The sequence below is a fragment of the Aspergillus lucknowensis genome (assembly GCF_044049455.1).
Source record: "Aspergillus lucknowensis strain CBS 449.75 chromosome Unknown BJX67scaffold_47, whole genome shotgun sequence".
Classification (NCBI taxonomy): domain Eukaryota; kingdom Fungi; phylum Ascomycota; class Eurotiomycetes; order Eurotiales; family Aspergillaceae; genus Aspergillus; species Aspergillus lucknowensis.
This window is the reverse complement of record NW_027263591.1, coordinates 38,638-62,493: the sequence shown is the minus strand read 5'-3', so window position 1 is coordinate 62,493 and position 23,856 is coordinate 38,638. Positions and strand designations below refer to the sequence as shown.

Sequence of the window (23,856 nt, the reverse complement as noted above, 5' to 3'; positions counted from 1 at the left end):
TGTTTTTTTCCGGGCTGCACGTGCCTGAGGCTCCCACCCTGCCAAGCCTCTTCCATGACATACTCGCAAGTCTCGCCCCTCATCCTTTTCTCCCTCCTCTTGCCTTCGAGCCAGGGGGAGGATCAGGTTTCTGGTGCTTCTCCTCTCCTTGTGTCGCTCACGGGGTCTTCACTCGATTGTCCTATGACCTAGAAATCCCGCTTCCCATTACCATTGTCGACGTTTCGCTGGCAAACGCCGTGTCGAGTCGTGCCGGGTCAGCCTCTCATCAGGAGTGTCCCCTCACCACAGTGAGAGAGAATAATCCTGTCTTGCCTTTTCGTCAGGAAAGCAATGTCGTCCAATACTAGTCAGCCTCATACCTCTTCCAAAGCGGTGAACATTCCGAACAAGTCATTATCTTCATCATTCCACCACGCCGCTCCGGTAATCGACAACACTGCGAGACGCGTGGGAGGATCGGGCAGTGTTGGCGCGGGATTGGTGTCGAGAAACCCGAGCTCTCCTCGGAACAACCAGGCTTTGAAAAGCCAGCATAAACGGCAAAGGCGGCCCCGGTTGTGGGATGATGATCTCGATAACTCGGTGCGTGTTTTTTCTGGGTTGTCACCAATTGGCCTAGCTAATTGTATACGTAGGCCATCATGAGATCAACAACTAGTCGGAAGGGACAGACGTCCATCACCCACCTGATGAACTTCTCTCTGCCCCCTCGACCAGAGTACCATCCTCCGCCGCGAAACCCGCGCAGATATAATTCCTGGGGGCTTGGTTCTGGCTACCACGCTATGGACAAGGCCCGCTACGTGCATGCAAATTACCGATTCATCGTAACACCAAACCGAGCTTACCATGCCCAGGCGGCTAACGCCGACGTCCACCTGGACTGGGACTCCGTTCTTCAGATCCTTGTCTCCGCCCAGACTCAGTCGTCGAGCTGTCCAATCTGCTTGTCTACCCCCGTGGCACCGCGGATGGCCCGATGTGGCCATATTTTTTGTCTGCCGTGTCTAATTCGCTATATGCACTCGACAGATGATGAGACACCGGCGACCGAGAAAAAAGCGCGGTGGAAAAAGTGTCCTATTTGCTGGGATAGCATCTATATCTCGGAAACGCGGCCCGTGCGATGGTTTAGCGGCCAAGAAGGAGTTTTACCATACGAAGGTGGTGACGTTGTGCTGAGGCTCGTTAAGAGAGTTCCGCGGAGTACGCTCGCCCTACCCAGGGATGGTGCTGAGAGTCTTGCTCCCGAAGAAGATATTCCATGGTACCATGGGGCGGAGGTTGCGGACTATGCTCGAATCATGAAGGGAGGTGAAGACTATATGAAGTCTCAGTACGACCTTGAGATATCGGAACTACACAGGCAGGAGCAGGAAGACGAACTCCTATTTGGGGACGATGCGACATGGACGCAGAAGGCGGTAGCAGCCATCAACGACTCCAAACAGAAGGTGCAAGGCATCGGCAATCCGCCTGAGGTTTTGGCCCAGCCTCCATCCGCCCGGCCTCATCCCATTGCCCTCCAGCAGCCGCCAGAAGACATTGCCCTCATGTACGATCATCATCACGCCGCAAAATCAGGGAAATATTCCCCTCCCACCACATCTGACATCCGAAGTGAGATTGATCAAACCGCCGAGGCGATTAGCCATCTTGACCTGACCGCAACAAACGGAACGAACCCCAAGCAGAAGAATCCATCCACAGGCCGAGATCGGAAGAAAAGTGGTAATGCGCCTCATCCATCCGACCAGCCATATTATTTCTACCAGGCTCTACCCCATTTTTACCTATCCCCCCTCGACATTCGCATACTCAAGGCCGCCTTTGGAGACTACTCATTGTTCCCCGCCACGATATTACCTCGAGTTGAACGCATATCTGCCGGGCATATAATGGATGACGAGCTGCGCAAACGGGTCAAATACCTAAGCCATCTCCCTCAAGGTTGTGAGGTTTGCTTCCTCGAATGCGACTGGCGGGACGTTGTGACACCAGATATCCTGGAGCAATTTGGCACCGAGATAGAAAAGCGAAGGAAACGGAATAGAGAAAAAGACGCCCGCGAGGAAAAGAGCCGCGTCAAAGCCGAGAAGGAGGAGGACGAGAAGCGTTGGGCGGCAGCTCGCCGCAAAGGGCCTTCTATTAGTGCCGACAACCCCCCTTTTTCTGACCGAGACTTCCTGCCATTGGCAAGTGGTCCCTCGGCAATTGACTCTTCAACCATCGAGATGGCATCCTCCGCCTCTCCGCCTCGGCCCTCTTCGCATTTCAGTGCTTTGGCCAGTCCTTCGACCAGCCCCCCAGGGTCTCGCACTGTTTGGGGGACCGCCGCTGTGGCACCACCTTCACGGACACATCAGGAATACGTTCGACCTACCCCTCATGATGGGTGGCGAGAAGGATGGGAGGATGAGCTGCTGGCCCACCAGGAGAGCGAAGTAATCGCGCAGACGACCGTTGACGCAAACAACACCTCGAGTGCGAAGAAGAAAGGGAAGAAGAAGAATAAGATCACGCTTATGTCTACAAATATCCAAAGAGGGGCGTGACAATCACTTACCTTTACCTTCGCATCACCCATCAATCCCGTCATATCTGTTTATACCACCCCCTTTGCATTCCTTCCTCTCCTGAATATGTTTTTCTAAAGCGCAAGGGTATCTTGTTGATTGGTGTACCCGGGGTAGAAGGACAGGAGTCGGATGGTGAACTTGCATTTCAAGAGCCTTCTCACTATATATTGCATGTACTGAGCTCAGCGAAACCCAGAAATAAACAAATAGATCCCTGAAACAGGTTGCACAAGATTATGCTGGATCGATTATCTTCCGACTGCGGAGTTGATCTGGTGGCCCCTTAAAGATCGGCGAGCTAAAAAAGTTCCCCAGCTTTATTTTGGTTGTCTTCTTTTCCCCAAAACATTCCCACTCCTCCTTCTCCCTTTCTCCTCTCTCCCCACCCCAATTGCTGCTTGTCTCCTCGCATTTTGGTGCCTCATGGGCTATATCCCGCTAATTATCATATGCCCTGAAAACTATGACTGTCACTCGCTCCCAAACGGGGAGAACCCCCAAGTAAGTTGCCGATTAGTTCAGGAGACACAGCCCATGCGACAATCGATGGCCTTGGCCGTCCCTAATTTTCCCATTAGCAACCTTTCATTTGCTCAATTGATTACTCACACAATTTTCTTGTACCAGGAAAATAGATCGCCCCGGTTACGTTGAGACTCCAGGTCGTCGAGTCACCCGCAGCAGCGTTGCGCCGTCCGAGGAGCCCTCCGATTCAGCGACCGAGGGCAGGGAGCCAACAAAGTCGGCCACCCGAAGACGCTCTGCGAGAGTGAAGAACGAAAGTGCGTCTGAGGATGAAACGAGCCGCGATTCAAGGAACGGCCACAGCAATGGACGTGCCGCAGCCGCGAAGGAACGGGTCGTCGATGGCTGGGTGGAAGGGAAGGATCCCAAGATCGACTATAGCGGACATTACGAATTTGGAGGCTCTCCTGGCGTCCTCTCCATGATGATCGGGTTTCCACTCTTGATGTACTACATGTGGATTGGTGCGACTTACTACGATGGAAAGTTTCCCACGCCTTCAGAAGGCCAGACCACGTCCGAATTCTTCGCGCACCTAGGGCATCTCGTGTACGAGGGCGCATTTCCCTCAGCCAAGGCATGGGCTATGTACTGGATTTTTTTCATCTTCGAAGGCGCCTGCTATCTGCTCCTCCCCGGTATTACTGTCATGGGCCGTCCTCTGCCACACCTTGGGGGGAAGCAGCTTCCATACTACTGCTCTGCACTATGGTCCTTCTGGACTACCATCGCCCTAGCCTGCACGCTTCACGCCACTGGCCTTTTCAAACTGTATACCATTATCGACGAATTCGGCCCTCTCATGAGCGTGGCCATCCTATCTGGCTTCCTGGTGGCTTTCATCGCCTACTTCTCAGCACTGGCTCGCGGAGCACAGCACCGCATGACCGGCTACCCTATCTATGACTTTTTCATGGGTGCAGAGCTCAATCCTCGGATGTTTGGAATTTTGGATTTCAAGATGTTCTTCGAGGTCCGCCTGCCTTGGTACATTCTTCTCCTTGTTACCCTCGGCACAGCTGCAAGGCAGTATGAGGTGTACGGATACGTGTCCGGAGAAGTTGGATTCCTACTGATGGCCCATTTCCTTTATGCCAATGCTTGCTCGAAAGGCGAAGAGTGCATTGTCTCCACGTGGTAAGTATCACTGAAACTAAAGCATGACGTTGCTAACAATACAAGGGACATGTACTATGAAAAATGGGGCTTCATGCTGATCTTCTGGAACCTGGCTGGCGTGCCATTGAGTTATTGTCACTGCACGATCTATCTGGCCAACCACGACCCTGCTACCTACCGCTGGAACCGCTATGTCCTTGCTCTCCTCTATGTGGCCTACCTATTTGTTTACTGGGTCTGGGACACGACGAACAGCCAAAAGAACCGCTACCGCCAGCAGGAACGAGGCACTCGAGTATTCAGAAAGGCCTTCCCTCAGCTGCCCTGGCAAACCCTGAAGGACCCGAAGACAATCACAGCAGCGGATGGCTCCAAGATCTTGGTCGACGGCTGGTGTAAGTCCTGCGCACGCAAGCAGTCCATCTACGAAACGTACTAACTTTCGCAGACGGCAAGGCTCGCAAGATCCATTACACCTGTGACCTCTATTTCGCCTTGAACTGGGGTCTCATCACCGGATTCAACAGCCCGTTCCCGTGGTTCTATCCCGTCTTCTTCGCATGCATGATCTCCCACCGTGCACTACGGGATATCCAGCGGTGCCGGATCAAGTACGGTGAGGCATGGACCGAATACGAGAAGCGCGTCCCGTATCTTTTCATTCCCGTGAGTACACCGCAAAGCTTAGTGGGCACCCCTACTTACAGTTCTCAGTACGTTTTCTAAGAGACGAAACCCGAAATTGTCCCTACTCCATGGAACTCTCCGTTCCAGTCAAGTCAAACTTGGTCGACTTGAGCAGAGCTTAGCCCCTACCGCTGCGCTCCCTCCATAGAGCTCGGTTCTATGAACCGCATAATATACATACCATTCGCTGTATCTATTCAATTCGCTTCCGTCGTTGTTTTCTGCTTCTCTGAGTTGGCTCTAATTTCCCTTGTTTTTTGACTTTTCATCTTGACACGAACGAAGAGGCTCGGCCGGGTTATTGAATGGCTAATGCCAAACTAAATCACGATAATACGGAGGCATGCATTATGCAGTCATTGCCTGTGGACATCTAATCTGGACTGGACAAACTCAAGCTATAGAATAGTTAGCACAAAAGATACCAATCACGTGATGACATCTTATCGCAACCCACCCCGCACCAAGCAGAGCTACATCACTGAACTCTACACAGCTTTGAGGGGGGAGCTATAACTCACAATGTTGATCAAGGAATTTCATCATGATGTTGCCACAACGGCGGATGGCAATGGGACAATACGTACGTGTTTTTCCTCTAAGATGGCAAACACATTGTCTACGGAGCATACTAACTCACACCAGGAATATATGTCTTCCACCCCTCCATCCCCGGATTCCCCAAAGCCCGCTTCCCAGGCGTCGTCGTCTTCAGCGAGATCTATCAGGGTAATAACTCTCTCCTTGCCACGGCCAAATGAGCTCCGTCCGCACCAACATGATTGATAAACATAACATAAAAATAAACAGTAACCGGCCCCGTCTCACGCTTCGCCCGCCAAATCGCAGGACAGGGCTACATCGTCGCGGCCCCCTCAAGCTACCACGAATTCACGGGCCCCGAACCGCTCTCCTACAATGCCGAAGACACAGACCGCGGCAACGCGTGGAAGGTCGCAAAGACGCTTGCCGCGTACGATGAGGATGCGGCCCTGAGCGTCGATTACCTCCTCTCCCTGCCGACTTGTACGGGGCGCATCGGGGCGACGGGGATGTGTCTCGGCGGTCATCTCGCGTATCGGTGTGCGCTTGATAGCCGGGTGTGCGCGACAGTTTGTTACTTTGCGACGGATATTCATAGTCGGACGTTGGGGAGGGGGAAGGATGATGATTCTTTGGCGAGGGCGGGGGATATTAAGGGGGAAGTGACTTTGGTATTTTTATTATTTTTTTTGTCCCCCTCGGAGCAGTCTGGGGGGTGGACAGTGGATGGTTGGGGCTAATGCGCGGGTAGATATTCGGAAAGAACGACACGCATGTCCCCCCCGAAGGAAGAGATCTGATTCGCAAGACGCTCCATGAGAAAGGGGTGTTGTTTAGTTTCTACGAGGTTGCATGGGCGCAGCGTATGTCACTTGCCCCTCTCCCACAAAATCTTTCCCCATTTCTGCCGTATCGATGTGCGGGAATGTCGGTAAGGTACTGACTGACAACGGGCAGATGCATTCATCCGCGACGAGCTCAGCAAGGGGCGATATGATCCGGCTATTTCGAAAGTATGCTTTGAGATGCTGCTTGAGTTGTTTGGACGGACGCTCAAGTTGGATCTCGGGGAACATGATGGAAAGGAATTCGAGGTTGAGGATGTTTGCTAAATGAACGTCATATCTACAATGCAAGGTGATGATGTTGCATGGGTGCTCGTGTCTATGGATCACTAAATGGCTGTATCTTTGTCTAGTTACCTCAAAGGCAGGTTAATTATGCTGTCCGATCAACTCCGTAAGAGAGGGTTCCAAAAAGGGTGCAAAGTGAGTTATGGAATTGGAAGCCGCAATCAGTCCACGAGAGCTGAATATCACAGTTCCCAAAGAGATTTCTCCTCTCACTTTTGAATTAAGCTAATCAAATCACATCTCTAGACATAGCTCTATTTTATCAATCAGCATCTTATCGCTAACATCTTTATATCAAAGCGAAAATACAAAATCTAAGCTATGACAAAGGAGCAAGAAGCCATCAGCTCCGCCCCGTCAGAAACTGTTGCCACCCCAGCAGAAAGCGCCGTTACGCCGTCATGTACTTGTACCTCCAGTGACACTGAAATCCCCGATGAGGCTCAGACGCCCACACTTCTCGAAGCGCGAAGCACACCGAGAGTCGGACATCATCCCGTTGACCGGCTGTCGATCCACAAAGCGGCGACAATCAATTACAACCAACCTGTTTTCAAGGAACTTGCGGCGAATTTGGCGATACAGAGGAGGGAGATATTATGGAAGGCCCAGACACTGTTGTCACGGGAAAAGCAAAAGACGCTCGGGGTACGGCGGCGGCGGGGGGTCCTGGACGGACGAGCAGTAGCGGTGGCAAAGCAGTTGCACAAGGATAAGCTCCTTAATGATCGGGAATTCAACGAGCTTTTTCCCGACTGGCATTGGGCGAGTAGTGGGGAGTCTCTCTATGTACTAGTCGAGTGCAACCAGGAAGCCGCCCAACTCCTTTATGACGCGGGACTCGATGATGTTGATGATGTCGACGAACTGGGTTATTCGCCGCTTTCCTTATTAGAGATCCCGAACAAGGCAACTTCAGCTCACGGCCGGTACCAGACTGAAAGCCCACCAGACGCTCTAGCGACCTATCTCTCAATGTGTGAGTGGTTTAAAGCCAAAGGAGCTTCACTCAATCGTGTGTCCGGGTTGACTCACGCAACACCTCTGCACCACATTGCTGGCCGCATTGGACGATACCTCGGCGGGTCAATGGAGGAGCGGTGCAAATCGTTTGGGAGCAGGGGTCCCGCAACAATAAGTCGTCGGTTTGCTAATGATTGCGCTGACATCATTAAACCGCTGTCGTCAAGTATCCTGCGAGATATTTGGAAGGACATGGAGCATCATGACTTGTATGCCTGTCCTTGCGCACTTGGCGGGTGTCTCGCATTCAATGTCCTGATAAACGAGACGATCAAACGGCATCGGTCGCCAACAGTAGTGAGCCTCATGGCAGTCGTGCTTGTCAAAAAGCTAATAGACGCTTCTGTCCCTGCGGAGACGCGTGCGCAGCAGGACGTCCGAGCCCCAATTGTGTTGCGCGCCTGCACCTTCGCGTGTCTTGGTCTTGCACATTCGTGTCGGTCATCAAGTCTTCATCGGTTTCGCAGGATGTCAGGGGAGGAACGCCGTCGCGCTTCGGACGCCACTATGGACGGCCTGGTTGCTGAATTCGAGGCCAAATATTTGGAATTGAAATTACCACTGTGGGATTTTTTCACGGAGTGGTGGTTGGGGCGGATGTACGAGCTCCTGGGTTAGAGCATCGAAAGGTCGAAATTACTTAGCAGTAGACAGTTCAGCTGTAGTGAGATACCAACAACTTGATACGATTCCTCTTTTGCAATTCCAGGCGTAGAATATTACCGGTCCGTTGCGGCTGCTGATAGCTAATTGAAGTGTGTTCAAAATCGTGTCGTCTATATCTCGAGAGAGCTCGTGATCGTCGCATCTTCCTCTTGGGAGTAGGTGCACAATACGTAGGGTCGATCTCTCAGGACCTGGACGATCGCCGTTCCATTTATGGCATTGAAAAGGTCTCCGCATTTCCAACTGGATAATCCGCGACTACGGGATACGCCGCGAAATCTAGATCTCCAGGCTGTAGAGGCAAGCACTCTGGAAAAAAATCCGACTGCGAAGTCTCCATACCAGCCAGGTCGCTCTGAACATGCTGAAGGAGATATCCGGACACCTGGGCGGGGTACTCCAGGAGCCGCAGAATGAGTGGATCGTCGCTGTCTTCTAGGTACATGCATATAGCAACGCACTCTGACCTAGCTCGCACGTTCACCCACCACAAATCAACGCTGAGCATAAGAGCTAGCCACCAGCTGAGAAGGATCAAGGCCGGTGGATCTTTCATGATGAGTCGCTCGTAGTAATCGGGGAATAACCGGCCCATGAATGTCGTTATTTGCGGGAAAGTCTTCGCGGAGGGTTCGAGCTTCAGTAATGGCGTGAGCATGCGCAGAGGCCATAGGTATGGGTTATTCTGGAAGGTCGAGAACTCGGTTATCCCGCACAGATCTGCGAGGTCGGGATGTAAGCCTTCTCGACCCGTCCGTTGATCTTCGAAGGATTTATGCCGTGAATCCATAAACATCTCCCACCATATACTCTTCCGTGACCACTGTGCCGCGCGTCCGAGCAAATGGCGGAGGCCGGATTGGACAAATAGCCAATTCAGAGATTCGGCAGGTTGTGCTGAGAATACGAACGACTGGCGCGGGTTGTACGTTTCCAAGCCGAAGGAATTTACAGTCATCAGGAGGCAAGCTGAGAAGAGTGGATCCATATTCTCCCGGGTGATAGGGGATTGCAATTCGGCGGAGTATTGGCGGATTGCGCGTTGCCAGTGGTGCGCTTCGAGGAGGGTGTATTTGGTCATACTTGTCTCTGTGTCGGGCACAGTCTGACGGAGGCGTGAGATTGCCACAGCGATAATGCTGTGCATTAGGTACGGGGACTATCCACATATCGAACCACGGTCAGCGTTTCTTTTCTCTCTGCAGTATAACTAAAGGCCCATACCTGCAACGCTAGCCGGATCATCTTCCCCCGCATAACATTCTGCCCAGCTTGACTGATAATCGTTGGTGTGATATTATCTTGAAAAATCCGTAAAACATCCATATTGCTCAAGCACTCGCCAAACTTCCCCTGCTTCAACTGGAGCAATTCATCAAGATGTAACGCAACCGCACGAACCGCAAGACTATGTATCGTGCCATCGGGCGTCATAGAAGGAATCCGGTCGAGAAATTGCTTAATGACGTCCTCGTCGGACTCGGCTTGTTTTAGCAGTTGCCCACAGCCTGGCGGGAGGATGGCTTCGTAGGTGCATTCTAGGCCGAGTCGTTCGCATTTTTGACAGCGGGGGCGAGTTTCGTCGCACTATATCCGAGATCGTATCCTTAGTTTTATGGTTAAGAAGATGGAGGGAGAGGAATGTGGGGCCTACCTTGACTCGTCGCTGCTTGCACTTTGCACACCCCTCTCTGGACTTGCGATGAGGGCGGCGGGCGTGGTAGACGCGTGGTTCAGTTTTGGGAGGGAGCTTGACGCGGAAGGGGGCGTTCTGGCCTTGCATAGTGAATTAACCGGGTTCGTGACAGAGGAAAAAGAGAAGGAAAAGGAGATACATCGTGTTGGCAGATCTTTGACGTTGGAGTCACAACGGCCAGCCGGGCTGGACTGAGACTATTCTTTCTCAGCGGCGATGCCCGCCTTCAGCCTCCAATAGGGCGCAGGATCGACATCATAGATGATGCCTGCAGAGGATTCCGAAGGATTCGGAAACCAGAGTACAGCTCTACTCTACGTCGACACGAGAACAACAGAAGAATAATAATAATATCATCAATTCATTACCACATCGCACTCAACTAACCAATCTTCGCATTGGAAAAGTCCATCTCTGTAGTCCCACAGGCATTAGCACTGCCCCAATCACCAAAAACCAAAAAGAGAAAACGTCGTTTACAAAGAGGAAAGGGGAGGGTGGGCGATGAACGTACCAGGATGCTCCGCCTGAAACTTCTTCAGGATATCCATCTTCCGCTGCTCGTCGCTCGTCGGCCCGCCCATTTCCTTCTGCCGCTGATCATACATCATCTTCTCAACCATCGCCCTCGTCTCCCCATCCAAATCACTCAGCTTGGAATTCTCTGGCGTGATCTTGCTCACGTCGATCTTCGGTGCCGTGGTCACAACATGCGCCCACCACTCAACCTGGTTCACCTTGTCCATGTGGATCGACACTTCTTTACCGGGCGGGTGGGACGTCGTCTCGAGCGTCCATGAGGACTCATCGACTTTTATAGGATGGGCTAGGTCGCCCTGTACCATTCACAACAATAAATCATCATCAGTCTCTCTTTCTCACACACTCAATCTCGGCCAGGTAAGACATATCAGGAACAGTACCTCAATAAACGCCTCCTGCCCCTTAACCGCAACCTTAATCTTCGTCTTCGTCAAGACGACGTCCAGATCCCGGCCCTTGATTGTCCCCGGCACGGGGATCGTAACGTCTACGTCCCGGATTGTCTGCGTCCATTTGTAGGGGAGTTTTGCCTGCTCGGCGTCTTCGGCGGCCTTGCGCTCTTTTTCTTCGCGTTCGCGGCTGGCGACCTCGGCGGGGGAGGGATCTTGTTCGGTGGAGGACATTTTATATCAGGAAAAAAAATGGAGAGATTTGGGGTGTGAGGGAAAAGAGAAACGAAGAGAGTTGAAGTTTTGGGGAGGTAAAAAGTGCTGGAGCTTGACCGCGGAGAGGCGGGGCGGGGGGATCGCCTTTGCTGAGGAACTTCTGGGCGGTTCCATGGGAGCTGTTTGGCGGCTTTTGAGCTGCTATCCGTGGACATTGTTTGTCCTGGAAACTAGATCCAGACTTGCACAGGTGAGACCAGAAGTCATTGTATAATAGAAATGTTCTTGTTTCTTTCTCGTCCTACATTGCCTGGCAAAACTGCGAGTTAATTCGGATCGCATATGACAATATCTACTCTGGACAATGAATAAAACGCAGATGGAAAATAAGGGATAAGTACGCCCGTAGATGCTTCACAGAAGGCCTGACACAAAAGTAACAAACTCGAATCAATAAGAAAATCATATCATATCACTCCCAACCCCGACCTGACCCATCCATACCCGGCCGAAGCGAACATAACTCGCGCGACACAAGAAAGAATGAAGGAAAAGGAATTCGCCGACCAACGCCGGGTATCTTGAAACAGCAAGTCATTCCACTTGATAGAAGCAAGCAGGCAAATAACGCGATGCAAAGTTATTCGTTTCCACCGAGCAGAGTTTGGAGTAGCAGGGTAGGCAAGCTTTCATGCACGTTCTCATTCTGAGATGAGGTAGGGCCCGGATGAGGATGGACAACATCTTGAGTCTCCATCACCCCATTATGATCATCATCGAGATTTGTATTCGAATTTGATGGCTCAAGAGAGTCGAAGAACTGCCCCGCGTATTCGGCAACCTCGTTAGCGAACTTCGTCTCCAGCATCCTTTGTAGCATTTGCAGATCACGATTCATCTTCTCTTCCTGCTGGGCTCTTTCTTCCACCGCGCGACGACAGGTCCCATCACGGTCACGCAGCTTCGCGCAGTTTGGGCAGAGATAGTTCATTTCGCAGTAGGAACATTTGCAGGGCGGATGAGCAGTAACGCAGTCCTGGCAAACGTAGACAGAGCAACTGAAGCATTTGCGGAGGACAGTAGCGCAGCGTTCGCGCTGGTCGCCGATCTCACGGTATATTGGACAGAAGAACGATTGACAGCCTTGCCATTTTGGGGACTGTTGCTCTAACGGCGAGTCTGAGTAGAATGAAGGAGAGCGTGAGCGGGATTGGTTGGAATTCGAGACGGATATGCTGCGCGAGCGACGGCGCGTAGGCTGTGATGGACCAATACCGGGGCTTCCAAGGGTTTGAGGGTTGACATCGACATTATCTTCGGTAAAACTGCTTGTGGTGGAATCAACCAGTCGGTGGGTTCTGTAAGGCAAGTCGAAACCAGAAGACACAGCAGCTTGATACGGCGGTGGCGACGAGTCGTACGTCTCCGCTACGGCAGAGGAGCTCGCAGCGGCGGCTGCGTCGGCTTGGTTTTGAATTGCCATCTTCTCCAAGTTGAGATCTCTGTATCCACAGATACGTAGACGAAGGCCACGAAGATCATGCTCAATGCACAGTGGTTTAGAGCAACGCTTACAGTGTACCTTCCACTGTGGGGTATCGTAACAGTCTTTACAAAGGTTCCGGGGACAAGCAGAAGGCTGCCGATCGGGGGGACCCAGCAGCCATTTCATCATGGCAATGTGTCCGGCCTCAAGAGTATAATCTGGTTTGCGAGGATCGCCGTATGCGTACTTCGGGAACGACTTGCTCCACTCCTGTGCCGAATACTCCAAGTCCTCCCATCCTTGACCACGTGGTAGGGGCGCCGCACGGACTTGGTCGACATCTCGATTAGGTGTACCGATGCTAATACCGCCTCCACCAGAAAATATCGGCTCAATGCAGCACCAGTGGAACCTCAGCGTAGGGTAGGATGCAGGAGTGTTGGGCTGCTGCACAGCAGGATCCTCTTGGGCATTCGCAGCCGTAGGGTCATGCATCGAACACGGCGAGGTAGTTGCGCCGGGAGCCCACCAGAAAGGGCCAGCGGATGTTCCCGTTACTGACGAATTTGGGGGTAAAGAGTGGAGATATGGCCTTTCGTAGGCGCAGCTGGCGCAGAGCGTCTTTCGGCACCCAACGCAATGCATGAGGATGCTGCACTGTTCGCATCTCTCGCTGATCTCCTCGCCGCAGTTGTCGCAGCGAATATTCTCCACAAATCGTCGGTGACTTTGACGCAGATGTGCCGGTGTCGATTTCCCCTCACCCAAGTCCCTCTTCTCCCCAGTGCCGAGTGCTTCCCCATAGCATCCGGTTTCATCATGCTCCCACAGCTTCCCATCCTTCTGCATCGGGCGATTGCTAGCAGAGTCGACCGGGCCTATCCAGTTCTTTGACCTCCAGAGCCGGTCGAACACAACCCATACCTCGGGAGAACCCTGGGGGGCGCGCATAAGGACGTACCCCCTCCTCCTGAAACATCGGCCTGCGGGAGTAGAGCACCACGCCGTATCTGTCCAGATGCCCAGTTTGTGGCACAGATTCACCAGTTCATGGGTGGGTTCCGAGTCAGAATCCTTCCGCGTAAGCGAAGAGGTAAGATACGGCCGTCGACGGTGATGCCGGCAGCGATATGTGTAGAGACTCTTCAGTGCAAGGTGCTTCGTAGCCGGTGAGCTGCCTATACTTCTCTCCATGCTGACATCGTACTGCAAGCCGTACATCATCAGGTATGGGATGATATGGTACTTTAGAGACACATTCTTGCATCCGCGGACGGACAGATGTTCCAGCGTTTCCCGCCGCGAATGGAGGACCGTAGAGATGAGACACTGTCCAGATACAGCCGTATTATCCAGCTCCAGGCTCTTCAAACACGGACTGAACGGGACCACCACATTCATCAACAGCTGGTCCAGGGCATACGGTCGAGACAGTCGCGGTATCCTCGGATCGGATGTCCCTGGTATAATGATCCGCAGCGGCGATGGGGTTCCGGACGGGTATAGCAAACGAAAAGACAAGTGTTTCCATGCTGTTGGGTATGATCGAAGAAAAGAGCGAAGGTGATGGGAGGTGTGTGAGAGTTTGAGGATGGCATCGGTCGGTGTCTGTAGCAACAGGGATTCGAGAATTGGGACATGAGTAGTAAAAACTCGCTCGAAAGTCGATAGAGGCCGTTCAGCTGGATCGAGAGAAGACTCCTCCGGGGTCGATTCTACCATCTCTTGCTGGCTGCTGTCGTCCCCCTCTATCTCCTCCACCATCTGCTCACGCTTGCGGTCCTCCGCACCGGGCGGGATCGCATCAGAAACGAAAGACATGATGAAAGCGACCTCTTCTTGGTAATTTCTTAACGATTTCCTCGTCCTCTCCTTCTATCTCGGGCTAGAACTCAGGGTGACGCGAGATCGCGAACACAGCGGAGGCCGCGGGAAACACGGCGCATCATAAGGGTGTAGGGAAAGGAAGGGGCGGGGACGTCGACAGGGAGGGATTGCGTCTAGGAGTCGGATAGCATGGAAAAGGAGGCCATCAAAGGGATGAAAGAGCCAACTCCAAACCTGACAGCGATGCAAGAGCTGACGGGGCGTGTTGACACCTCAGAAAGCAGTGAATGAAGTGCAAAATCCTTGACTTCACCCAACGCCCATCATGTGATAGGATGACTGGAGCACAGCAGATTGCCAGCAGTTCTTTACTTATCCACTCTCTGCATGGTACGTTGTGATGACTTGGTAGATGGGATTATTATTATTACACTTATTAATTCGTGAAGCCAATCCTCGACAAGTTCTTGGTGGTGACAACTGTTTCTTGATTGCGTGGATCTCCACCCAGCTCAGAACATCACTTTCAGACAAGATATCCAAATCTGGGAGAAGAAATTGGCCCTCGATTAGCTCAGAAAGGAACCAATTTAGTGCCTGTCCATTGAATCTCCCACTGTATATCCCCTTGCTATCCCCTTGCGCCCTTCCACAACCAGCGTGCTGTCGTCCGCCCCCTCGCCCTCATATTGAACGCTGCTCACCACGCTATTGAAATCGCTCCCCAAGCCCGTCCATGTCCGTTGCGACCGCAGAAAGTCCGCTCCAGGGGAGTAAGAGCCGCCGATCATAGCCAAGTCGCCCTTTGCTCGTCTGGCAAGTGCCCGCGCTGCAGAGGGCCCATCAGCCGCAGAGATTGCTGCAGCGGCGTCTCTCGAACCGGAAATACCCTGAGCGGGCGGGCGGGGTGCAGATTCTCGCATCGGGCGCGTGTGGGAGACGTACCGACCGGTCCGCAGGTCAAACTCAGGTGGTGCAGACTCGGGTTCCGACATTTCGTCCTCCTCGGCGTTCTCCTGGTCCCCAGTCACGGTTGTACCGTTTGCCTCCTCGCCATCCCCGGGGAAGTCCGAATGTGGCTGGTCAAGGACGCTTTGGAAGTCACTCTGCCAGGCTCCCGTCCAGACCCGCTCTGCGTCTCCCTTGAGAGCAAACTCCAACTCAAATGGCGTGATGACTGGTGTCCAGAAGTCCTTGCTGTCGACCAGCGAACTCTCCCAGCAGCCAATGACCACCCAGCCACCGATCTCGCTGAAGTTGGCCAGTTTGGCGGCGTTCAACTTGCCCACCACAAACAAGTAGCTCTTCTTGCCAGCCGCCGCAATCTTCTCCTTCACGTGCTCCACAATATGGAGGTAGTTCTTTACACTAAGTGTGTTGACAAGGATCCCGAAGACCGGAATTGTACTGAGCCGGGTCAGGATCGCATAGCGCCGCCGCAAAGCAGCTGTAGTTGATACGGATAGAGGCTTGACGTCCGTGCCAGCCGGGTCGTCAGTGGGATAGATGTGGATTGCCGCCACGCGAGACGCCAATGTCAGAAGGAGGGCGGTAGGCGGCTCAGAGATATGGAAAAGCTGCCAGTCAGATAGCGATTCCGGAACCTCCTTTACCGAATCTGGTACAGTGCGGTTGGGAATCACAGACGACGGGTCGTGAACCAACCCCGTAGCAAACAGATTACTGTAGCCTTCCCGCTCTAGACGAGAGTATACCTCGGGGACGTGGTCCGAGTAGGTCACGTCCGCGGCCAGGATTACCTTCGTGCTCAGATCCGGGTAAGTCTCTTTGAACGCCTTAACCAGCGAATCGAGAGCTAAAGGCTTCCGAGTAAACACATAGATGACCGGAAGTCTCGCAGTCGGAGACAGGCACGATCGTCCGTAGTGCACGACAACATCGGCATTCACATGCTCCGCCGCGACCTCATCCACGCAACATGTCCCGTAGGAGGTATCAGCCAGAATGTAGAGCTTCGGCGCCGGTTCAGCAGTATCCCGCACATCAAGACGAGACATAGCGTCTGCTGCTAAACCATTCTCCGCAGCATCACCGCCATTCGCCCCACCCTTGTGAGTCGAAGAGCTACCTTCCACGATATCTCGCGCCTCCAATCCCCGGCTTAACAGTTGGAACACTCGCGGTGCATCGGGGAGCATCTCATCAGGAAATTGTAGCGCAATCCGCTTGTATCGCGCCTCGCGGATCTCCTTCAGTGTACGTTCGATTTCATAGGTAACGGCGAGTTCCTCCTCCGAGAGACTGCGGTTCGTGTCCGGCACGACGGGCTCGGTGGCTTCGAGGATACGGTCGTCTGGCGTCGAGAGAACGGGTGCGGCCTCTAGTTCTGTCGTCATTTTCGCGGAAATCCCGTTGGATCGGGAGGTATTGTCTCGTGTCGATCGTGAGGAGGGGTGCGTTGTGGGATGAACTTTTTTTTTCCTTGGGCAATTCCGATCTCCCCACTTCACCCCGCCATCCTCAGGCATGAGGGGCTAATTCGAAGCTATGCATCCCAAGAAAGGAAACAGAATGCACGTTCCAAGGTTTAACGAAGTATAAGCGTGAAGAATCAAGTTCTTCGTTCAAATTTATATACAAAATTATACCTCAGGCATTACAAATCAGCCTTCGCCGGTTCACCAGCCCACACGCGTCGGATCAACTCGCGAATCGGCGCTCGCTCAATCTCTCGAGGATTCCAATAAGGGTTGCTGACAGCGATATCAGCCGCCTTATCAATATCCTCTTCCTTCATACCGTAATCCTTGACCCCGCGCTTGACCTTTAGCTTCGACAGGAGAACATTCAATCCGTGGATCGCATCTCCGTTGCTCTCGGGAAGCACCTCCGCCAACTTCTTCATCGCCTCGGGGATATTAGGAGCATTGTAGGAGATTGCATGCGGCAGGACCGCCGTGTGTGTTTCTGCGTGGGGGAGGTTGAAGCTGCCGCCGAGGGTATGGCAGAGCTTGTGGTGGATGGACATGCCCACGCTCCCGAGACAGGTTCCGCAGAGCCATGCACCGTACAGAGCGAGCGAGCGCGCTGATTGTGAAGAAGGGTTCTCAACGATCTCAGGAAGCGCGGACGCGAGTGCGCGGGTACCCTCAAGAGCCATCAGGTTGATCACAGGGTTCGTGTTGCGCGCGTACAGAGCCTCGACTGATGCGTAGACGTCTTGTTAGTTACTGCCCCATAAACTGCTCGTGGAGGAGAACAAACCGGCATGAGCAATAGCATTGACTCCACTCGTCGCGCTCATCGCAGACGGCAAGCTCAAGGTAAGGTCAACATCGTAGATGACAGTGCCCGGTAGAATCTTGGGGTCGGAGCGAGTCTTCTTCAGCCCGTCGGCAGTCTCTCCAAGGATTGGGGTCATTTCGCTCCCCGCGTAGGTTGTTGGGATACAAATATGATAGAGGCCAGTGCGGATGCTGATGGCCTTCCCCAGGCCAATGGTGCTTCCTCCCCCGATCGAAACAACCACATCAGCGTTCTGTGCCTTCGCATACTCCACGGCCTTGTCCGTGACATGGGTGGGAGTGTGCATTGTGGCTTCCGTGAAGATGCCAGCGACCTGGCCCTTCAGGACTTCCTTGACACGCTCGGCATGACTGACCTGCTGTGGAGTCGACAGCACCAGGGGAGCCTTCTTGTCGAGACGAGCGATCTCATCGGGTAGTTTCTGGAGGGTGCCGCTGCCGAAGACCACTCGGCCGGGGTTAGCGTTGTACTCGAAAGCATCCATTGTGAGAGCCTGTCGGGTTTTCGTCTGGGGATGTAGAGGGAAGAAAAGAGAACGGAGGGGGCCATTAATTGATATAGAAATCCGGACGAAGCTTGATCATCATGAATAATCGGCGCATTCTCTCCACACCCCACCAACAGCGGTTTGGAACGTCATGGAGCTGGACTATAAAACTGCGGCCGTGGGTCTCGGGGAGTCGCGGGGCTGCATTCGTCGGATAAAGAGTTATCCGCCACTCTTTGGGGATTGAGAGCATTCAGCCGTTCATTGTCAGGAATTGGCTCCAAGGAGCTTGTTATGTCCAATATCAGGCTATGAAGCATTTCTGAGTGCTTATTCGAATGCCGTTGCTTCCGCTATAGTGTCTCGCCTTTGGAGATCGCTCGCCGGAAATCCCCCACTCAATCCATATCCGCTTCCGGGTGTCTGGAGCGGAATATTTCCAGTGTTTACGCTGGTTCACAGCTGTTCTATTGTATTGCTATTTTAACACGGGTATCGCTCAATCAATCCAGATCAGCAAAAGCCATAACCTCGTGGCCTTTGCCACGGCCGTTGCCCTTTTGCTTCTTGCGTTTCCTTCGCGACTTGTCGCTTTGGGACCCGCGATCACCATTATCTGAGTTATCATCGTCGTCGCTGTCATCGCTGCCTCCCCCGAACATGCGCTTTCCACCCAAAAAACCATCATAAGCCCCGTTCGGCTCTGCCGCCTCATGCCATACCTTCACAACCTGCCCACCGCCGCTAACCATGCGTCCCTCGACGTCAAAGCCTAACCCAACCACACCCTCCGTTTCATCATGCGTGAGCTGCGAGACCACCTTGTTCATACCCAACTTGACAAACCTCACCTTCCCATTCCCAAGCCCAACAGCAATCATCTTACCCTTCCCCAACTCCTCCGGAACAACAGTAAGCGTTTCGAGAGATTCCCCGCCGCCCGCACCACGCTCAACGTAAATCCTCTCGTCCTGGTCATCCCAAGCACCCCGTTCCCAGAGCGTCAGCACACCCCCGGATCCGCCAACGACGACTTTCTCCCCGCGGCTTGTTCCACCGGACGCCAGCCCCCCGATATACGTGGAGCTGATCAGCTCCTCTTCCTGGTCTTCGCTGCGCACGAGCACGCCCCGTCGTAGATCTGTAACTGCCAATGTCGTCCCGCCTGTTGTCACCCATTGCTTGCTATATCCCGAAGTGCTCGTATCAGACGGCGGAAGCGGCGTGAGGGAGGAAATGTAATCATCATGAGGACGGTGGGTCTGCTCGGGTCGGGCGGAGACTTTCGAATATGGAATGCGCAGGTCGTATAAATGCAGTTTACTCGAATCCGTAGCGAGAAGTAGCGTCTGAGGCGAAAGCGCATGGACAACAGTCGGTGCATCGACGGACCTGTCCAGCAAAGCCAACATCAATCACCACTCCTTCCTCAGTAGTAAAGCGCAGTTAGAAGACCTAGAAATAAATAACTCACCCATCCTTCGCCGCCGGAATCAAAATCTTATTCTCGACAACCCCCGTCTCGGCCCTCGCAGCCTTCACAATCCCATCAGTCCCCGCGGAATACACTGTCTCCCCACCAACCCCGAACGTCAGCGTCCGACAACTCCCCTTATGTCGTCTCGTCTGCCAGACCGTATCAATGTGTCCCTTCGCAGGACAATTGCCATTCCGCGACGCAGTCGCGGATGCCTGATCTTGATCGCTGTCGTCTGAATCTCCGCTTTCTTCGCTGGGCAGCCGGAATGTCTGGACATGGCCCGTCGACAGGCCGACGGAGATGACGGGTTGCTCTGGGTGAATTGCCTGTGCGAAGAGGTCCGCAGGGAGCGGAAGGGTGCAGACTGTGTCGAACATTGCAATTGATGGGCTGGAGTGCCTTGTGAAGACACTTTGGGAGGTGCTTCGGGATTGTCGTTGCTTTTCTGAGGGAGCTTTCGCTCTGCGCTTTTGAGGCTTTGGAGCTCAAATTATTTGGTCGGTGGAGCGGGCGGGCCGATAGATGATCCGCTTATCTGATTTGGGTGTTGGACCAGGGAATGTTTGCAATTTTTGGTGACAATACAATGCTCACGGAGGGTTTCTCAGATTTTCTTTCATTATAAATGGTTTTAGGGACATGCTGCATAATAACAAACTTCATTGCGGAATGTTCTCGGTCAATACATCAGGGATATGCAGCAAATACCGCAGAAGGAAAGTATCAACCATCCGAGCAGAGTAGTACGTTCATAGGCGTCAATTGCGTATATAGACAAGAAGGGAAGAAACAAAACAGTGCTTCTCGGAAGGATCTATATCCACTATGTACAAAGTTTTGGGGGACGGCGATTCACATCAACTCGAACGAAACCTCTCATCGCCCTCACACAGGTGAGCAACAAATAATGTCACTCGCTTAGACGCTGCGGGCGCGGCGAGCAGCAGTGCCGGCAGAGTCGAAGGTGGAGCCGATGGGTCCGAACTTGATGTTGGAGAAAGTAACGGTGGCATCAGCGCTCTCACTCTCGACAACCTCTGGGTCGCCGTCACCCTCTTTGCAAGTGCCACGGGCGACACCAGGTGTGCTCGGGTCGGCATCAGTGGGGTAAGGGGTGGTGTCGAGCCACATCATGCTAGCGTAGTGGTCGTCCCAGATACTGAGGATGAGAACCATGGCGGACATAGCGTCACCCATGGCGCTAAGGCCACCGTGCTGCTGAAAGATGTCATCATCACCGAAGGCCTCCTTCTGGGCAGTGCAGAAGTCGGCAGTGATAGAGTTTCCCTCAACACCCTCAATGTTGGAGGCAGAGTTGGCAATAACGACATCGTTCTGGACGTAGAAGCGCTTGATCTCGGAGAGGGAACCACCGTCACCAATGAACTGGGTCACGACGGTGAAAGGAGAGGCAGTGTCAATAAGACCGCCAGGGCCGTAGAAGCTCTCGTTGCCCATACGGTAGGAGTTAAAGTCACAGCCATCAGGGTCGCAAGTGCCAGCATAGCGGTCTTCGGAGTAAGTGCCACCACAGTCGTCACCCTCACACATGGTCTGCTCAAGATCATCGCAAGGGTGAGGAGTGAAAGCGGCCGAGATGCTGTTCGCCTCCCAGATGTCCAACTCAGGGCAGCAAGTGCCTAGACCACCAATACCCGCGTTGGGGTCGCTATCCGATGGCTCCCAGCCCTCAACGTTGCCCTATCAAAAGGATCAGCAACCAATCTCCGTCGCGATAAAAAAGATTGAATACAAAAGCAAACGTACCAATCCGTTGATGAACTTAATGTCACGGGGGCATTGGGAGTCGCAGTAACCGGTTCCATACTTGGCACCGGCTGTGTTGCCTTCATACTTGCCCACACCGCCATCTGCGTCCATCGCAGTGAAGTACAAAGCACCGTTCAAGCCACAAGGAAGAGTCGAGACATCAACATCGAAGGTAAATTCGTTGCCAATAAGGTCGAAAGTGGCGTAGCTCTCGTCGTCCTCCGCCATGAGGTAAACACGGGAGCCGACGTTTTCACCGCTAACAAATGTAAGGCTCAGCGAAGTGCCGTCGGTCGTGATGCCGTATGTTCCCTCATAGTCAGCGCCGTCGACTGCGCAGTTTTGAGCGCAAGACTCGTTGTCCGGGCAGAGGTCTGCATCCCACTGTTTGGCAGCGTTAGTGAGGGTCCTAGCGGAGTGGATAATTGACGGCTTACCTCGTTGCCGGTGTAGCAGTTAGTGGAATCGTCAATGCCGTGAGTCCAACGCCAGTTGGAATCAAGCACAACGGAACCCGTGACCTCAGTGCACGAGCCGCTCGCGTCGCACTGCTGCCAGTTCAAGGGGGGGTGAACTTCTTCTTGCAGGGTACCTGCCTGCTGGGCCCCAGCCGCGGACAGAAGGGCGGAGAAGAGAAGAGCGCGTTGATACATCTTGCGCGAAGAGAAGAGAACGTTCCTTTTTTTCGATGCTGTCTGTCCGGCAGAGTTGATGTTCAGATCTCGGATGGGCAGTCACCCCCCTTTATACCCGGCTTTTGCAAACAGCAATGGTGGATGGATCCCGGCCGTGTCCGTTTCGGGAGGATCCAACGCGTCCTCCGTATCATAATCGCGGTGCGACGGACCGCGGTGCCGTTCTGTCCACTGTTTCAGAGAGACAGCAAAGCAGGGCTCCTTCAGGAGGCCGGGGAAAGCTCCATCCCACATCCTCAAATGGCCAATGCTCGCTGGCTCCGTGAAGCGACGAGATCCGGCACAGTTGCAGATTGTGGGGTCCTGACCAGTGGGTACTCCAATTGGCCTGACATGTCAATCAAGATGCTCCAAGCGACGGAGGAAGCCCCGAGCGAATTCGTCAAGCGCAGGGCAAGGTGAGAGAAGCAGTTTGTCGATCTCATCCGAGAACGCGGAGGGATATTGCTGGGGTTGGGGAGATCCTGTCACTCGCTTCGAATTCTCACCGAACAGAGAGCAAAGATGTGGCAGAAGAATCAGGCGAGCAAAGTCACTCACTCATTCTTCACTTCTCCTTCTCTCAGGAGCTTTCGCCGTGGGAAACTTCTGCCCACATCGTACCTGCATCTCGATGCGCACAACTCACCGTTCAGGAACAGATCGTGTGGTGACCCCAGACGCTAGCTCACAGGCTCCCACCGTCGGTTCTTCCCGGTTTCAACTCGCACAGTGCCATCCCTTCTCGGCCTGAGGGGGGGTATCTGCGAAGCCAGAATTTTTCCGGAGGTCTCGCCTTGATCCCAAAGGAGAGCTGGCTGCGGGGCGGGCATGGTCAACCATTCCAAGTGAGGAAATGCAATCTCAAGAGGCGACGTCAGAGGCTCGCGCCAGGGGTATTGTGTGTGGCAGACTGTGGCGTGGATTGGGCGCCCGCCATTTTTTGAAGCGTTGATCGTTTTGATGGGATTAATTTAATTCTTGCCAGGATTCCAGCCGCCGTTCTTCACCCCGCCGATCTCCGGGGTGCGGGGGTGGGATCACTGGAATCCCATCAATTGTAGCCTGCCCTTCAGACCTTGAAGGAAATTATGGATGCCCAGAGGAGACCAAGTGTTTCGCGTCTCGCTTCCTTGTCAAGCGCGGCCACACACGCAAGCAATGCATGTTGAACACCGGCCCGTTGTCCTTCTGTCATTTCCTCAAGATCGGCCCGCGTCACCGTTTCGACAGCGTCAGCCCTCTGCCCAAGGACAAGGGACCAGGTGAAACCACGGGGAGAGGTGCCGACGGTTCAAATCTGCATTCGAAACGCACCCAAAGGCCTCCAAACACGGAGAACGCTTCGGGGACGGTCAAGGAGGGAGGCCCGTCCGAGGGAGTGTGGTACCTTGCAGATCTTTTCCTCATGGATCTTCTGCGCGATGTCATCCTCTGAACTCTGCGCTTCGTATCGAGAGTCTCTTCCTCAATTTAACCGGAGTCCTCCAACCCAAAACGCTCTTCAAACTCGAACACGGAGGGCCCCTCCGCTTTCCATCCAGCAGGAACACCAGAGGCGAAGGCTGGAAGAGTGCACAGCGTCATTCTTTTTGGTCACGGCTCGAAGGAGCCTGTTCCTCCCACAAAGGTTCATGATGCGCCAGGCTTGCAGGTCGTTGTCGCAGAACTCCAGGGGTGAACCACGTCAAGAGGCCATCGAAAGATTCATTGAATTTGCTTCTCAACTTTGACGCTGCCACC

General features: G+C 53.4%; 9 protein-coding genes across 9 annotated transcripts; 3 read left to right on the top strand and 6 right to left on the bottom strand.

Moving 5' to 3' along the window:
- BJX67DRAFT_362649 (RING-type E3 ubiquitin transferase MAG2) lies at positions 1–2,816 on the top strand. The gene is made up of 2 exons (XM_071030015.1): positions 1–585; positions 639–2,816. The coding sequence occupies exons 1-2, from the start codon at positions 334–336 to the stop codon at positions 2,556–2,558; spliced, it is 2,172 nt and encodes a 723-aa protein (XP_070882770.1). The 5' UTR covers positions 1–333; the 3' UTR covers positions 2,559–2,816.
- Positions 2,817–3,045: 229 nt separating this feature from the next.
- On the top strand, positions 3,046–6,568 carry erg4 (c-24(28) sterol reductase; the record flags this gene model as incomplete). Its single annotated transcript, XM_071031527.1, has 8 exons — positions 3,046–3,083; positions 3,210–4,244; positions 4,290–4,621; positions 4,675–4,896; positions 5,559–5,642; positions 5,724–6,127; positions 6,208–6,319; positions 6,414–6,568. The coding sequence occupies 8 exons, from the start codon at positions 3,046–3,048 to the stop codon at positions 6,566–6,568; spliced, it is 2,382 nt and encodes a 793-aa protein (XP_070882769.1).
- A 116-nt stretch (positions 6,569–6,684) lies between these two features.
- On the top strand, positions 6,685–8,360 carry BJX67DRAFT_234663 (uncharacterized protein). The gene is made up of 2 exons (XM_071025987.1): positions 6,685–6,724; positions 6,836–8,360. The coding sequence occupies exon 2, from the start codon at positions 6,911–6,913 to the stop codon at positions 8,228–8,230; it is 1,320 nt and encodes a 439-aa protein (XP_070882768.1). The 5' UTR covers positions 6,685–6,724; positions 6,836–6,910; the 3' UTR covers positions 8,231–8,360.
- BJX67DRAFT_234606 (Zn(II)2Cys6 transcription factor domain-containing protein) lies at positions 8,360–10,255 on the bottom strand. The gene is made up of 3 exons (XM_071025984.1): positions 9,933–10,255; positions 9,503–9,865; positions 8,360–9,437 (listed from the first exon to the last, which is right to left on the bottom strand). The coding sequence occupies exons 1-3, from the start codon at positions 10,059–10,061 to the stop codon at positions 8,490–8,492; spliced, it is 1,440 nt and encodes a 479-aa protein (XP_070882767.1). The 5' UTR covers positions 10,062–10,255; the 3' UTR covers positions 8,360–8,489.
- Positions 10,256–10,262: 7 nt separating this feature from the next.
- BJX67DRAFT_234640 (NudC domain-containing protein) lies at positions 10,263–11,451 on the bottom strand. The gene is made up of 3 exons (XM_071025985.1): positions 10,898–11,451; positions 10,489–10,810; positions 10,263–10,388 (listed from the first exon to the last, which is right to left on the bottom strand). The coding sequence occupies exons 1-3, from the start codon at positions 11,138–11,140 to the stop codon at positions 10,357–10,359; spliced, it is 597 nt and encodes a 198-aa protein (XP_070882766.1). The 5' UTR covers positions 11,141–11,451; the 3' UTR covers positions 10,263–10,356.
- On the bottom strand, positions 11,319–14,823 carry BJX67DRAFT_234659 (uncharacterized protein). The gene has a single exon (XM_071025986.1). The coding sequence runs from the start codon at positions 14,427–14,429 to the stop codon at positions 11,763–11,765; it is 2,667 nt and encodes an 888-aa protein (XP_070882765.1). The 5' UTR covers positions 14,430–14,823; the 3' UTR covers positions 11,319–11,762.
- Positions 14,824–15,025: 202 nt separating this feature from the next.
- On the bottom strand, positions 15,026–18,186 carry BJX67DRAFT_374271 (uncharacterized protein; the record flags this gene model as incomplete). The annotated part of the gene is made up of 3 exons (XM_071031526.1): positions 15,026–16,782; positions 17,079–17,600; positions 17,661–18,186. 3 exons carry the CDS (start codon positions 18,184–18,186, stop codon positions 15,026–15,028), a joined length of 2,805 nt encoding a protein of 934 aa, XP_070882764.1.
- A 506-nt stretch (positions 18,187–18,692) lies between these two features.
- Positions 18,693–20,046, bottom strand: BJX67DRAFT_374270 (WD40-repeat-containing domain protein; the record flags this gene model as incomplete). Its single annotated transcript, XM_071031525.1, has 2 exons — positions 18,693–19,581; positions 19,664–20,046. 2 exons carry the CDS (start codon positions 20,044–20,046, stop codon positions 18,693–18,695), a joined length of 1,272 nt encoding a protein of 423 aa, XP_070882763.1.
- Positions 20,047–20,500: 454 nt separating this feature from the next.
- Positions 20,501–22,231, bottom strand: BJX67DRAFT_234584 (glycoside hydrolase family 7 protein). Its single transcript, XM_071025983.1, has 3 exons — positions 21,877–22,231; positions 21,437–21,823; positions 20,501–21,370 (listed from the first exon to the last, which is right to left on the bottom strand). The coding sequence occupies exons 1-3, from the start codon at positions 22,090–22,092 to the stop codon at positions 20,588–20,590; spliced, it is 1,386 nt and encodes a 461-aa protein (XP_070882762.1). The 5' UTR covers positions 22,093–22,231; the 3' UTR covers positions 20,501–20,587.
- Positions 22,232–23,856: the final 1,625 nt, after the last annotated feature.

Bases quoted from the DNA above. Each gene is read 5' to 3' on its own strand.
- BJX67DRAFT_362649 (XM_071030015.1), top strand. From the start codon at position 334: ATGTCGTCCAATACTAGTCAGCCTCATACCTCTTCCAAAGCGGTGAAC. The intron at 586-638 runs GTGCGTGTTTTT...TTGTATACGTAG, and splicing joins ATGATGATCTCGATAACTCG to GCCATCATGAGATCAACAAC.
- BJX67DRAFT_234659 (XM_071025986.1), bottom strand. From the start codon at position 14,429: ATGTCTTTCGTTTCTGATGCGATCCCGCCCGGTGCGGAGGACCGCAAG.
- BJX67DRAFT_234584 (XM_071025983.1), bottom strand. From the start codon at position 22,092: ATGTATCAACGCGCTCTTCTCTTCTCCGCCCTTCTGTCCGCGGCTGGG. The intron at 21,824-21,876 runs GTAAGCCGTCAA...GCTGCCAAACAG, and splicing joins ACTGCTACACCGGCAACGAG to TGGGATGCAGACCTCTGCCC. The intron at 21,371-21,436 runs GTACGTTTGCTT...TCCTTTTGATAG, and splicing joins TTAAGTTCATCAACGGATTG to GGCAACGTTGAGGGCTGGGA.
- BJX67DRAFT_234663 (XM_071025987.1), top strand. From the start codon at position 6,911: ATGACAAAGGAGCAAGAAGCCATCAGCTCCGCCCCGTCAGAAACTGTT.
- BJX67DRAFT_234640 (XM_071025985.1), bottom strand. From the start codon at position 11,140: ATGTCCTCCACCGAACAAGATCCCTCCCCCGCCGAGGTCGCCAGCCGC. The intron at 10,811-10,897 runs GTACTGTTCCTG...TGAATGGTACAG, and splicing joins GGCAGGAGGCGTTTATTGAG to GGCGACCTAGCCCATCCTAT. The intron at 10,389-10,488 runs GTACGTTCATCG...GTGGGACTACAG, and splicing joins GTTTCAGGCGGAGCATCCTG to AGATGGACTTTTCCAATGCG.
- BJX67DRAFT_234606 (XM_071025984.1), bottom strand. From the start codon at position 10,061: ATGCAAGGCCAGAACGCCCCCTTCCGCGTCAAGCTCCCTCCCAAAACT. The intron at 9,866-9,932 runs GTAGGCCCCACA...TCTCGGATATAG, and splicing joins GCAAGCAGCGACGAGTCAAG to TGCGACGAAACTCGCCCCCG. The intron at 9,438-9,502 runs GTATGGGCCTTT...ATATGTGGATAG, and splicing joins TGATCCGGCTAGCGTTGCAG to TCCCCGTACCTAATGCACAG.